The sequence below is a fragment of the Erinaceus europaeus genome, chromosome 23, assembly GCF_950295315.1.
Source record: "Erinaceus europaeus chromosome 23, mEriEur2.1, whole genome shotgun sequence".
In the NCBI taxonomy this organism is placed as follows: domain Eukaryota; kingdom Metazoa; phylum Chordata; class Mammalia; order Eulipotyphla; family Erinaceidae; genus Erinaceus; species Erinaceus europaeus.
The window spans coordinates 142,929-157,672 of record NC_080184.1 but is presented as its reverse complement, the minus strand read 5'-3'; the positions used below and the strand labels follow the sequence as shown (position 1 = coordinate 157,672).

The 14,744-nt window shown below is 53.2% G+C and overlaps 1 protein-coding gene across 1 annotated transcript; it reads left to right on the top strand.

Annotated features, from left to right (window-relative positions):
* The first annotated feature begins 12,230 nt into the window (after positions 1-12,230).
* On the top strand, positions 12,231-14,744 carry CIMAP1D (CIMAP1 family member D). The gene is made up of 3 exons (XM_007524843.2): positions 12,231-12,920; positions 13,349-13,462; positions 13,993-14,744. The coding sequence occupies exons 2-3, from the start codon at positions 13,438-13,440 to the stop codon at positions 14,472-14,474; spliced, it is 507 nt and encodes a 168-aa protein (XP_007524905.2). The 5' UTR covers positions 12,231-12,920; positions 13,349-13,437; the 3' UTR covers positions 14,475-14,744.

Genomic DNA, 14,744 nt, shown 5'->3' with positions numbered 1-14,744 from the left:
GGGTGGAGTGGGCGATCTGGGCCCAGGGTGGAAGGGGAGGGGAGCACGCTCGCTCCAGGCATGCACGGAGGATGGGGAGGATGGGGGGAGAGGTGGAAGGAGGCAGGGAATGATCGGAGTGCAGTGCGGGGGTGCAAGGAGGATGGGGGGGGGGACGGCGGGTGCTGGCGCACCTGGTTGGGTGCACATGTTACAATGCGCAAGGACCTGGGTTTGAGTCCCGGGTCCCCACCTGCAGGTGGAAAGCTTTGCAAGTGGTGAAGCAGTGTTGCAGGTATCTCTCTGTCTCTCCCTATCACCCCCTTTCCTCTTTTTTTTTTAAATTTATGTGCCCTTTTATTGCCCTTGTTGTTTTACTGTTGTAGTTATTGATGTCATTGTTAGATATGACAGAGAGAAATGGAGAGAGGAGGGGAAGACAGAGAGGGGGAGAGAAAGACAGACACCTGCAGACCTGACCTGCTGCACGGCCTGTGAAGCGACTCCCCTGCAGGTGGGGACCCGGGGGCTCGAACTGGGATTCTTACGCTGGTCCTTGTGCTTTGCGCCACCTGCGCTTAACCCGCTGCGCTACCGCCCTTTCCTCTTGATTTCGGGCTGTCTCTATCCAATAAAAAAGAAGAGCAGAGGGGCCTGGTCCCCCTCCCCCCCACACACACACCAGGTGTGCTGCCTTTGAAGTCTTGGAGCAACAGCCTGGATGAGATGGTGTCTCATCCTGGGGAGGGAAACTGAGGCCGGGTGTGTGCTCCCTCCCCCCAGGCCCTGCCGGGAAGGCCTGGGCGGAAAGCAGTGAGGTGCGGCGGGAAGCTGGCCCTTGACCCGGGCTGGGGGCAGAGGGCTGCTGGCCATAGATTAGCTTCCCGCCCAACCCTGCCTCCCGCCCGTCACAGTGCCCACAGTGGGAGGCAGGCAGAGTCGGGGGGGACAGGTATGCCCTTAGAAGGTTCTGGCCTGAAGGTGGCACCTGGGGCAGGGGCATTGGGACCCCAGGGCTGATGGGTGGATCAGAATGGAGGCTCACACCCTAGGCCCCCAACCTCATTTCCTGAATGTCTGGTCATCCTGGGAGTTGGAGGCTAGGGGGTAGGGGTGGGATTGGGGGTGAGGTCGCCTCCACCTCCACCTCCACCCCCAGCCATCAGCCCCACCCCCTTCCTGGCACCCTTCTTCCAGGAGGAAGTGCATGGGCTGGCAGGAAGCCTCCTTCCCCTCCCCCAGGGACCCAGCCCCCAAGTCCCAACATCCTGTCTGCTGGCACCTTCCCTGAGTGGGGGCTCCGCCTTGGGCCAGGAGGTGTGGAGGGAAGTCAGCTTGGAAGACTGGTCACTCCTTGGCTCAGTAGGTCTCAGGGATGAGGGGGGCAATGGGACCCAGAGTAAGCAGGGGCCCTTCCACTCTGTCCATCACCTGTCTGTCTTCTGCCTCTGCTTCCCCCTCTCCCCAGCTGCCATCCCCCTGCCGCTCCCACTTCCTTCAGAGCTGGGGCTCCACACCAGGAGTCCCTGACCAGTGTGTGTGTGGGTCCCCAGATGGGCCAGAATGGCCTGGGACACAGGAGCTCAGCTCTGGGCTCAATTTTGTCTTTGTCTTACCAGAGCCCTACTCAGGTCTGGCTGAAGGTGATACCAGGGATTGAACCTGGGACCTCAGAGCCTCAGGTTTGAGAGGCTTTTGCATCACTCCTGTGCTGTCTCCCTGGCCCCCAGTGTTCAATTACTTATTCACGTATTCATGTGAGAGACAGAGATAGGAGCTTCCTGCAGTGCCGTAGCGCCTTGCATGCTGTGCCAGGGCTCAAGCCCAGGTGGCTCCCACAGCTGAGAGATGGCTCACTCTGAACAGAATTTACTAGGCTTGTGGACCTGGGTTCAAGTCCCAGCATCACATGGGAGCACCTACATTTTGGAAGCTTCATGAGCAGTGGAGTGGCGTTGCGGTGTCCCTTTCTATCCCCCCTTTGTCTATCTGTCTCTTGCCCTCTACCTGGAAAAATTTTTTTAAAAAAAAGTCTGCTGGGAATGGTGGAATGTGCAGGTGCGGGGCTTGAGGAAAGCCCTGATGACAAAGAAATAAATCCAAAAGTTGACGCGGTGTGGGGGAGAGACAGCATAAAGGTTATGCCTGTCTAGGCTCTGAAGTCCCAGGTTCAGTCCCCCACACCACCATAAACCAGAGCTGATCAGTGCTCTGGCAAAATAAATGAGAAAGAGAGAGAGGGAGAGGGAGAGGGAGAGGAGAGGGAGAGAGAGAGAGAGAGAATTTAGCTCTCTGAGCACAAACCCATTGCCAGGCACGCCCAGAAAGTGGATGGCATCCGTAAGTGTGGGGCCGCAATGGTGCCTCCCTCCAGAAGATGGTAGAGAGTTGAGACCAGCCAGCACGCCAAGCACACCTGCTCCTGCTGTGGCAACACCAACGAGAGGACGTGAGCTGTGGTGTCTGCAACTGTGGGTCCTGCATGAACATCGAAGCTGGTGGTGTCCAGACTCACAGCGCCACTCTGCTGTGACAGTGAATTCTGCCAGCAGACTGCAGAAATCAGACTGGTAGACGCTACCATTTGAGCATCGCTAGCCTGTGATAAATGTCGGTTTATGTAAAAAAAAAAAAAGACAAGGAAAAAATCAATGCAAAAATGGTCTCATTCAGGCTGGCAAAAGTGCACTGCTTTGCCATGTACAAGATCTCGACTTGAGCCCCCAAATATAACAAAATAAAATAAAAACAAAAACGTGGTTGAGGAAGGGGTGCAGTGGTAAAGGGTCGGACTTTCAAGCCTGAAGTCCTAAGTATGATGCCCAACAGGCCGTGTGCCAGCTGGTATCTGGTTCTCTTTTTCTCTCTCCTCTTATCTCTCATAAATAAAAATTAAAAAGCTTAAAAAATACACATTATCGGGAGTCGGGCGGTAGCGCAGCGGGTTAAGTGCAGGTGGCGCAAAGTGCAAGGACGGCGTTTGGATCCCGGTTCGAGCCCCCGGCTCCCCACCTGCAGGGAAGTCGCTTTCCCCACCTGCAGGGTCTTTCTCCTCCCCCCCCCTTTGTCTTCCCCTCCTCTCTCCATTTCTCTATCTTATCCAACAACGACGACATCAATAACAACAACAATAATAACTACAACAATAAAACAAGGGCAACAAAAGGGAATAAATATTTAAAAATACACATTATCTTATTTTAAAGATGGAGACCAGAGCTCTCTGGCTGATGGTGGTGCTGGGGGTTGAACTTCCTAGCCTCAGGAATGAGAATCTTTTGCAGAACCATTATGTCATCTCCCCAGCCCATTAAATAAAATTTCTTTTTGTTTTAAAGCGTTATACACGCCGCCTGTTCCTTTCCCAGCATTCAGCGCCACCGAATCCAGGATGGAACTACGGCCAGTGCGGAGCTTAGGGCTGCCCAGCCCCCCTCACTGGGCAATGTCCAGGGTGGATGGGGACGCTGAGAGGTAGTGGGGGTCCTCGGGGCAGGCCCGGGGCCAGGAACTGTCGGGGGGGGGGCAGGGGGCCACCGTCAGTGCCCCTACCAGACAGCCGCCCAGCGCACTGGGGTGGTCGTGGGGAAGCAGGGTGCAGGCCTACGCCTGGGGCGTCTGGAGGCGGGGTCTTGGGCAGGGGTCACGGGCAGGGGTCTCGGATCTAGAGCAGGGCAGGGGTCTCGGGCAGGGCAGGGGTCACGGGCAGGGCAGGGGTCTCGGGTCTAGGGCAGGGCAGGGGTCTCGGGTAGAGGTTATGGGCAGGGGTCTCGGGTCTAGGGCAGGACAGGGGTCTTGGGTAGAGGTTATGGGCAGGGGTCTCGGGTCTAGGGCAGGGCAGGGGTCTCAGGTCTAGGGCAGGGCAGGGGTCTTGGGCAGGGGTCTCAGGTCTAGAGCAGGGCAGGGCTCACGAGCAGGGCTCTCGGGTCTAGAGCAGGGCAGGGGTCTCGGGCAGGGCAGGAGTCTCGGGTCTAGGGCAGGGCAGGGGTCTCGGGTAGAGGTTATGGGCAGGGGTCTCGGGTCTAGGGCAGGGCAGGGGTCTCGGGTAGGGCTCTCGGGTCTAGAGCAGGGCAGGGGTCACAGGCAGGCCTCTCGGGTCTAGAACAGGGCAGGGGTCACGAGCTGGGCTCCCGGGTCTAGAGCAGGGCAGGACTCTCGGGTCTAGAGCAGGGCAGGGCTCACGAGCTGGCCTCTCGGTTCTAGAGCAGGGCAGGGGTCACAGGCAGGGATCTCGGGTCTAGAACAGGGCAGGGGTCACGGCCAGGCCTCTCGGGTCTAGAACAGGGCAGGGGTCATGGGCAGGGCCCTTGGGTCTAGAGCAGAGCAGGGGTCACGGGCAGGCCTTTCAGGTCTAAGGCAGGGCAGGGGTCTCAGGTCTAGGGCAGGGCAGGGGTCTCGGGCAGGGGTCTCAGGTCTATAGCAGGGCAGGGCTCACGAGCAGGGCTCTCAGGTCTAGAGCAGGGCAGGGGTCACGGGCAGGGCTCTCGGGTCTAGAGCAGGGCAGGGGTCACGGGCAGGCCTCTCGGTCTATTGCAGGGCAGGGCTCACGGGCAGGCCTCTCGGGTCTAGAGCAGGGCAGGGGTCACGGGCAGGGCCCTCGGGTCTAGAGCAGGGCAGGGGTCACGGGCAGGCCTTTCAGTTCTAAGGCAGGGCAGGGGTCTCAGGTCTAGGGCAGGGCAGGGGTCTCAGGTCTAGAGCAGGGCAGGGGTCACGGGCAGGGCTCTCGGGTCTAGGGCAGGGGTCTCGGGTAGAGGTTATGGGCAGGGGTCTCGGGTCTAGGGCAGGGCAGGGCTCACGGGCAGGCCTCTCGGGTCTAGGGCAGGGCAGGGGTCTCAGGTCTAGAGCAGGGCAGTGGTCTCAGGTCTAGGGCAGGGCTGGGGTCTCGGGCAGGGAGACTGCTAGGTGCAGAGACCAGGACATCTCCGCGGGTCGCGTCCTGGAGCTGTGTCAGGCGTCATCTGGGCGGGCTCCAGGTGGAGGAAGAGGATGGCCCCCAATGCTGGCGGCAGGGATGCAGGCTCCTCCCCGCTCTGAGGTTCCGGATTGTGGCGGCGGGCGCTTGCTCCACCCTTCCCTGTGCCTGCAGGGACTACACCTCCCGGCACACCGCGGCCTGCTGTTCCCACGCACCGATGCCCCCCCCCCCCGGCTGCCGCGTGAAAACTCCATCTTCCTGCCGAGAGAGAGTGCGGGGGGCCAGGGGTTGGAGCCCCAGCCCTACATGGGCGTTCTGTGAGCAACCCCCACAGAGGCTCGCTACAGCTTGTTTGGCCAGGGAGGGGGGGGGGGGCGCAGGGGTTGTGACCAGGACCGGCAGGGGATTCCAAGATGCTGTGGGGGCAGTCTCCTTTGCTACACATCCCGAACCCTGCGTGTGTCGGGGACGGGGGTCCCCAGCTCCTGCTGCCACTGGGAGCTGGGCTGCACCTGCTGTCACTGCCAGTGCCGTCCCTGCTCAGTGATCACTGCGGGCATGTGACATTTCTGATGTGTGACATTCTCACAGGAGTGAAGTGATATCTCATTGTTGTCTTGATTTGCATTTCTCTGACAATCAGAGACTTGGAGCATTTTTTCATGTGTTTCTCAGCCTTTTGGATCTCTTCTGTGGTGAATATTCTGTCCAAGTCGTCCCCCACTTTTTGGATGGGGTTATTTGTTGTCTTGTTGTTGAGTCTGGCAAGCTCTTTATATATGTTGGTTATTAAACTCTTATCTGATGTATGACATGTAAAGATCTTCTCCCATTCTGTGAGGGGTCTCTTGGTTTGGGTAGTGGTTTCTTTTGCTGTGAAGCTTTTTAATTTGATGTAGTCCCATAGGTTTATACTTGCCTTAGTCTTCTTTGTAATTGGATTCGTTTCATTGAAAATGTCTTTAAAATTTATGCGGAAAAGAGTTCTGCCAATATTTTCCTCTAAGTATTTGATAGTTTGTGGTCTAACATCCAAGTCCTTGATCCACTTGGAATTTACTTTTGTATTCGGTGAAATACAGTGATTCAGTTTCATTCTTCTGCATGTTTCAACCCATTGTTTCCAACACCATTTGTTGAAGAGACTCTGCTTTCCCCATGTAATAGTCTGGGCCCCTTTAAGGGTCAAAGATTAGATGTCCATACGTGTGGGGACTCATTTCTGGGCTCTCAATTCTATTCCACTGGTCAGTGTGTCTGTTCATGTTCCAGTACCAAGCAGTTTTGATGACAATGGCCCTATAATACACTTTGAGATCTGGGAGTGTGATGACTCCAGTTCTGTTCTTTTTTCTCAAGATTGTTTTGGCAATTCTAGGTCTTTTCTGGTTCCAGATAAACATTTGTAGCATTTTTTTCTATTCTCCTAAAAAATGTGCTTGGGATCTTGATGGGGATAGCATTAAATTTGTAGATGGCTCTGGGTAATATATTCATTTTGAGGATGTTAATTCTTCCAACCCACAAACATGGAATATCTTTCCACTTCGTGTCTTTTTCAATTTGAGTAGTGACTCATAATTTTCAGTATACAAGTCTTTCACTTCTTTGGTTAGGTTTACTCCTAGATATTTTATTGTTTTTGTTGCTATAGAAAAAGGAACTGATTTCTGGATTTCAATTTCTTCTAACTTAGTGTTTGCATAGAGGAATGCCACTGACTTTTGAATGTTAATTTTGTAGCCTGACACCTTACTGTATTGCCTGATGATTTCCAAAAGCTTCTTGCTGGATTCCTTAGGTTTTTCCATGTATACTATCATGTCATCTGCAAATAAGGAGAGTTTAACTTCTCTTCCAATCTGTATCCCTTTAATTCCTTGATCCTGCCTGACTGCTATGGCAAGAACTTCCAACACTATGTTGAATAGTAATGGTGATAGTGGGCAGCCCTGTCTAGTACCTGATCTGAGGGGAAATGCTTCCAGTTTTTCACTATTGAGTATGATGTTGGCTGTAGGTTTGCTATATATAGACTCCACTAGCTTCAGGAATTTTCCATCTATTCCCATTTTTTGTAGTGTTTTGATCATAAAGGGATGTTGTATTTTGTCAAAGACTTTCTCTGCATCTATTGATATGACCATGTGGTTTTTGGTCTTGCTTTTGTTGATGTGGTGGATCACATTGATTGATTTACGTATATTAAACCAACCTTGCATGCCTGGGATAAACCCCACTTGGTCATGATGAACAATCTTTTTGATATACTGCTGTATCTGGTTGGCTAGAATTTTGTTCAATATTTTCGCATCTATGTTCAACAGAGATATTGGTCTGTAGTTTTCTTTTTTGGTTGTGTCCCTGTCTGCTTTTGGTATCAGAGTGATGTTGGCTTCATAGAAGCTGGCAGGGAGTATTCCAGTGTCTTCAGTCTTCTGGAAGACTTTTAAAAGTAGAGGTATTAGTTCTTCTTTGAAGGTTTTGTAGAATTCATTTGTAAAACCATCTGGTCCAGGACTTTTATTTTTGGGAAGATTTTTGATAACTGTTTCAATTTCATTAGCTGTGATAGGCCTGTTCATGTTATCCACTTCCTCTTTACTTAGTTTTGGAAGTTGGTAGGTATCTAGGAAATCGTCCATTTCTTCCAGGTTCTCTAGCTTGGTGGCATATAGTTGTTCATAGAAGCCTCGCATGATATGTTGAATTTCTGCGGTGTCTGTTGTGATATCTCCTCTTTCATTTACTATCCAATTTATTTGGGTCTTCTCCCTTTTTTGTTTTGTGAGTCTGGCTAAAGGTTTGTCGGTTTTGTTTACTCTTTCGAAGAACCAACATTTACTTTCGTTCATCTTTTGTATGGTTTTCCTATTCTCAATGTTATTTATTTCTGCCCTAACTTTAGTGATTTCTGTCCTTCTGGTTGCTTTAGGGTTCCTTTGTTGTTCTTCTTCTAGGTCTTTAAGATGTGCAATCAGGCTGTTCGTGCTTTTTCTTGTTTCCTAATGTGTACTTGTATAGCTATGAACTTCCCTCTTAGGACTGCTTTAGCTGTGTCCCAAATATTTTGATAGCTTGTGTCTTCATTTTCATTGAACTCTCGAAACACTTTGGTTTCTTCCTTGATTTCCTCTTTGACCCAGTAGTTGTTAAGAAGTGTACTGTTGAGCTTCCACATTTTGGCAGTGTTACTAATCTTTTGTTGATTGTTAAGTGTTAGTTTAATTCCACTGTGGTCTGAGAAGATGCTTGGGATGATTTCAATGCTCTTGAATTGGCTGATGCTGTCTTTGTGGTCTATCCTTGAGAATGACCCATGTGGATTTGAGTAAAATGTGTATTCCAGTTTCATGGGATGAATGACTCTGAAAATGTCCAATAGTTCTAGTTTATCTATCTCTTCATTTAGCTCCCTTATGTCTTTATTGATTTTCTGCCTGGATGATCTGTCAAGTTGAGAGAGTGGGGTGTTGAAGTCCCCTACTATGATTGTGTTACTGTTAATATATTGCTGTAGCTCTTTCAGTAGAAGTTTGATGTATTTAGATGGCTTCTCATTGGGTGCATAGATGTTAATAATAGTTAAGTCCTCTTGATTGACTGATCCTCTGAGCATTAAGTAGTGTCCATTCCTATCTTTTTTAATCTTATGTATTTTAAAGTCTATCATGTCAGATATGAGAATAGCTGTTCCTGCCCCTTTTTGTGGGCCATTGGCTTGTATGATAGTTTTCCATCCTTTCACTTTAAGTCTGTGTTTGTCTTGTTGAGTTAGGTGGGTTACCTGTAGACAGCATATTGTTGGGTTGTGTTTTCTGATCCATCTTCCTACTCTGTGTCTTTTAATAGGTGAATTCAGGCCACCGACATTTATTGATATCAAAGATTGAAGATATTTTAACGCCATTCTTGTAGAGTTTTAGAGTGTTTTGATATATGTCCTATTTGTGGTGATCTGGTTGTTTATAGGAGACCTTTCAGAACTTCTTTCAGGGCAGGCTTGGTGATGGTTGATTCCTTCAACTGTTGCTTGTCTGAGAAGGTTTTGATGCCTCCATCTAGTCTGCATGACAGTCTAGCAGGATATAGTATTCTTGGCTGAAAGCCTTTCTCATTGAGCACTCGATAGATATCTTGCCATTCTCTTCTGGCCTGTAGTGTTTGTATGGAGAAGTCTGCTGCTAATCTTATGGGTTTTCCTTTGTAGGTGACTCTTTGTTTTTCTCTTGCAGCCTTCAGGATCCTTTCTTTATCCTTATTCCTTTCCATTCTAAGTATGATATGTCTTGGTGTCTTTAGGTCTGGGTTAATTCTGTTTGGGACCCTCTGGGTTTCTTGAATCTGTATGTCTTTGATGTTGTCTAGACTAGAGAAGTTTTCAGCTACTATGGCTGAATGCTTTCTACTATGGAGAATGCTTTCTTCCTCTCCTTCTCTTTCTTCCTCTGGTATGCCAATAATGCGTATATTGTTTCTTTTGAAGTCATCCCATAGGACTCTGTTGTTGTTTTCAGCATCTCTTAATCTCTTTTTGAGATCTCTTACTTCTTTTTTAGTTGTCTCTAATTCATCCTCAATCTTGCTAATTCTGTCTTCAGCCTCATTGATTCTATTCTCTCTGCCCTGTACTGTTTTCTGGAGTTTATCTATTTTGTTGCCCTGCTCTGATACTGTTTTAGCTTGTTCAGCTAGTTGCATTCTTAGCTCAGTGATTTCAGCTTTCAGCTCTCTAATAACCATGCGATAATTAGTATTTTCTTCCATATTCTCATTTGTTGTTCCTGCATTTCTGATTACAATTTTTTCAAATTCTTTACTCACTCCTGTTATTATTTCCTTAGCTAATGTTTGGATGTTGAACTCGTTATTTTGTGCTTCACCCTCTGGAGGACTTTTAGCTGGACTCTTGTCCTGGTTCGATTCTCCAATATTTTTTCTTGTTGTTTTAACCATTTTGTATATTATGTTATGAGTTCCCTTTATCAGTACTTTCCAAATTATTGATCACTATTGCCTGGATTGACTTGTGTCTAAGTAAGTTAATTAAAGGGTTCACAGTGGTAGAAGTTAACAGTTATTTCAGTCCCTGAGTTGGAGCTCAGTGGTGTAAAAGCCTCTTTTTTTTTTTTCTTCCCTGTAGGCTATGGGAGCCTGAGGGCTTTTCAGCTACCAATAGGCTTCTTAGCTTAATCTTGGACTCCTGACCAAGAGATAAAGCAGGGTGAGGCAGAGATAATCCAGTGGTTATGCAAAGAGACTTTCACAGCCCCTCAGCTATGCCACAGAGGTATAGGTCTTCTCCTGAGTTTCCTGGTTAGATCTCTGTCCCCTGGTGTCCCTCCCTGTCGCTGCTCCAGATTCTGAGGGCAGTAGCAATGGAGACTCAGAGTTGCACTTGGTGAGTCTCTGGGGAGTCCTTTCCTCCCTTCAGCTGTCCCCTTGTTGGTGGAGCAGACTGGAGGTGGTGTCTCCACTGATAAACTGCTGAACTGTTAGCAGTCACTGAATCTCTTCTTAGGCCTCTCTCTCCTCTCTGTCACCAGCCACACGTGCTTGTACTCACGGGTGATTTAATGGGTTCCTGTGGTCATTTCTAGTCCTGTCTTGTTTCAGTCCGGGTGGTCTCCATTGGTATTCCTAGTTGATCCGGGAGAGGAGAGGAGAGGAGAGAAAGCAATCTCTTTCTTTCTTTTTTGTATTTTTAAAAAGTCTACTTACTGGGTAGCCAGAACTGGAGAGGGAAGGGGAAGATAGAGAGGGAGAGCCAGACGGACCCTCCACTTGCAAAGTTTTGCCCCTGCAGGTGGGAGGACCAGGGGGCGCTAGCCAGGGTCCTTGCATACTGTAGTGTGTGCTCAACCAGGTGTGCCACCTGTCCCCTCCCTCCTTCCATTTTCTTTTCTTTCTTTCTTCCTTTCTTTCTCTTACTAGAGCCCTGTTCAGTTTGATGTTGGTGCTGAGGATTGAACCTGGGACCTCATATCCTCAAGAAAGATTTTTTTCCCCCTCTATAGCTGTTATGCTATTTCCTCAGCAGGCAGCCCTAACACTTTCACTTAAAGGTTATAACAAAAAAGCAGGACCATTCACCAGCTCACCAGGTAGGGCACCGGCTTGCCATGTGCATAGCTCAGGTTCAAACCCTGGCACTGCTCAGGAGGTGCCACAGCACCAGAGGAAGCTGTGGTGCTGTGATATCTTTCTTTCACTTTGAGTAAAAACATGGCCCTTAGAGACAGTGTCATCACACATGCACTGGGCCCCTACTAGTCAAAATGAAGTAATGATCCAAATAAGTCAACGATGCCATAAAATCAGACGCGCCACTGGGCAGGCAGCCTGGGAGGTGGAGAACCTGACCTGGGAGCAGGAGGTCCTGAGTCCCGTCCCCAGCATTGCAGGCGGCAAAGTGGCGCTCTGCTCCTCTCTTTCTCTGTCTCTCTCTCTTTTTCTTTTGCCTCCAGGGTTATTGCTGGGACTCAAACCCACCATGAATCCACTGCTCCTAGATGCCCTTTTTTCTCTTTTGTTGCCCTTGTTGTTTATCATTGTTGTGGTTATTGCTGTCATTACTGTTGGATAGGACAGAGAAATGGACAGAGGAGAGGAAGACAGAGAGGGGGAGAGAAAGACACCTGCAGACCTCCTTCACCGCCTGTGATGCAAGCTCCCTGCAGGTGGGGAGCTGGGGGCTCGAACCGGGATCCTTCTGCCGGTCCTTGCGCTTCGTGCCACATGCGCTTAACCCGCTGTGCTACCGCCCGGCCTCCCACTTCTCTCTCTCTCTCTCTCTCTCTCTCTCTCAGTAATAAACAGCAGCTGGGTGGGGATGCAGTGAAGGGTCAGGGAGTGGGAGAGGCACCTGGCCTGCCTCAGTTTCCCTGCTGAGGAACTAGCTGTGACCTTACCCGTCCCAGCTGCCAAAGGATGTGAGCCTGGTGCCCAGCTGGGACGGCTCCCTGGGGACTGGGGACACCTGATCTCCCCCGTGTCCTGGATCAGGCCTCCCAGTGACACTCCTGGAGGAGCAGCCGAGGACGGCACAGCCGGCTGGGGATTTGGGACATGGGCACACTGAGCTGCGACTCACCGGGCAGGCTGAGTCGGAGCCCGGAGGGGGCCAAGAAGACCTGCAGGATGGCTGCCCTGGACGGTAGGCTCCTGGGGTGGGGGGCTGTCCAGCTGCTCATCCCTGTCTGGGTTTTCTTGAGGCTTCCAGACCCTTCTGGAACCCTTGTCCTCTCCGTCTCTGGCTCCCCAGGTGGAGGGAAGTGAGCACAGTGGTTCTGGGGCCTTAGGCTATTTGGGGGACAGATGGCATTTGGGGTGCTGAGAGAAGCAGAGAAGGTGCACCTGTGCTAGCTAGACTCTGTCCCTGCCTCGGTTTCCCTGATGGGTCTGAGTGTGCTGGCCTGGGTTGTCCCAGTGTGAGGGTAGGCTCTGCCCCCGCCCCACCCTGTGACCCCGGTCTAGCTCACAATGCCCTCACCTCGCCACTCACAAAGTCCAGAGGCCCAGGCCAGCTGCCAGAGCCCCAGCAGGTCCTGGGGCCCCACTCTTAGGGTACCCTTGGGTCCCCCCACTCTCAGAACCCCTGACCCTGCTGCTCCCACTCTCAAGGACCCTTGACCTGGGCCCTCCACTCTCAGAGCCCCCTCTCACTCTGAGGCAGGCTTGGGCTCTCCTCCCAGGTTATCCCAGGGCCCCCTGCCTTGGCTGACTGTGATGGGGCTCTGGGCACGTTTGGGGTCCCCCCTGGCCCCACATCTCAGGCTGGCTATGATGGAGTTCTGAGCAGGCTTCCCGCCCTCCTCCCAGGATCCCCTCTTGGGCCGGAAGTGATGGGGCTCAGGGCAGGCTCAGGGTCCCTCCCTCAGGCCCTCCATTTCTTGGATTTGCTGTGACGGGGCTCTGGGCAGGCCCTGGGCTGGCCTGCACCTGCTCCCCTCAGTGGGCTTCATCTAACAAGATCTCCCTGGGCTGGCTGGCCCTGCCTTCAAGCTGCTGCATAGGCCCAGCCAGGGTAAGGCAGTGTGGGTGGGTGTCCCTGCTCTCGCCCCAGTCCCCTCAGTGCAAGCACAGGCAGTGGACCGCCCCCTCACTGCCTGTGTGTGGCCTGAAAATGTGGCTGGGGGCCTGTCAGGGACACTCAGGCTGGTGGGGGTCAGGCTGGTGCACATGGTCTGAGCATCCAGGGAAGGCTTCCTGGAGGCAGGGGCCTGGGACCCAGGGATTTGTGGGGCGAGTAGGAGTTGGATGACGACCCCATAGAAGGAGAGGACTCCAGGTGAGGCTCCTGTCCCAGAGCAGCTGAACTGTTCCCTGGGGACAGCTCCGCAAGAGCAGTGACCCTGGGTCACCCCAATTGCGTCCTCAAAGGAGGACAGGAGGCCGCCCCAGGTCACAAGCACAGGAGACCATGCAGTCACCTCAGCTCACTCCTCTCGCCAGCATCTCCGGGGGATGACAGCCCCGGGCCCATCTACTTCCTGGACCCCAAGGTTACCCGCTTTGGCCGCAGCTGTACCCCTGCCTTCTCCATGCAGGGCCGGGGCAAGTCTCGGGGTGAGTGACGGGTGGCCAGAAGCAGTTACCCTGCCGTGCACCCCCACTCACACCCAAATTCCCCCTTGGCCTACCCCCACCCAACCCCCAATTCACATTCACCCCTTGGCCCGCTCATCCCACAATTCGCCCATCCATCCTCTATCACCATCTAATCCATCTATCCATCCATCTACCCCCGCCCCCCCCCCCACAGTCACCCATCATCCACCATCCACCCACTCACCCACCCACCCTCTTATCTATATACCTGAGTCTATCACCCCCTCGCACTCCCAAGTGCCCCCAGCAGGTGCGCCCCCCCCACCCTGAGGCTGGGATAGCAGGTGGGGGAGTTGAGAGCTGGTGGCCTGGAGAGCACATGGCTGCAGAAGGGGGACCAAGGGAGGACATGGGACACTGCTTCACTCAGGCTCCCACTCCCAAGCTCCCAAGCTTCCAAGCTCCCAAGCTCCCAAGGGTGGAATGGGGACCTTTGAGCTGGGGAGGGGCTGGGCTCCCCAGACTCGTCCCCCCTTCTTCCCGCGCAGGCCTGGAGGTGACACCGGGCCCCGGGACTTACAGTCCTGAGAAGGTGGCCCCCATGCGCCAGCGGACGCCACCCGCCTTCAGCTTGGGCCCGCGCCTGTGCCCCCCGCTCCCCGCCAGCCCGGCACCAGCACCCAACGCCTACACGCTGCCGCCGCTCTGGGGTTCCCAGGTCTTCACGAAGCCCTGCAGCCCCAGCTTCACGGTGGGCGGCCGCTCGGCCTCCTCCCGGCCCCCGCAGGCCCCCACGGACACGCCCGGGCCGGGCCAGTATGAGTGCCCTGACCCCAACGCCTACCGGCCGCGACCGCCCGCCTTCAGCATGCAGGGCCGGACCCGCGCCCCGCCGTCCCCCGGCCGCACCCCCGGGCCCGCTGCGCCCCCGGGGCACCCCTGCGCACCGTCTCCTGAGCGGGGCGCGGCTCCGGCCCCGGCAGGCGGGGGGCTCCGGAGGCGGGGCCAGCGCACCCCCTTTCCCGGCTGACCCTCCAACACCCTTCCCTCGGGCTCTGTGGTGATCGGCGAACCGCCAGCGCCCCACTTCTGTCCGGGTCACCCCAGGCGCTGAAAGGGAGACTTTGCCGGCAGGTTTCCTGTGTCCCAGAACGTTGCGTCCTCCAGGCCGAAGCTCCGGTTTCTGCCAAACCGGGCCTCCAACCGCGCCCCGCCCGCACTGACCCCCGCCTCGGGAGACCTCCATCTGAGAATCCCCCTCCGTCTCGGGAGATGCGCCCCCAATAAACGCGCTGTCCCC

Excerpts from the sequence above, each read along its gene's own strand:
- CIMAP1D (XM_007524843.2), top strand. The coding sequence starts at position 13,438 with ATGCAGGGCCGGGGCAAGTCTCGGG. Across the intron at positions 13,463-13,992 it reads GGGCCGGGGCAAGTCTCGGG|GCCTGGAGGTGACACCGGGC; the intron begins GTGAGTGACGGG and ends CTTCCCGCGCAG.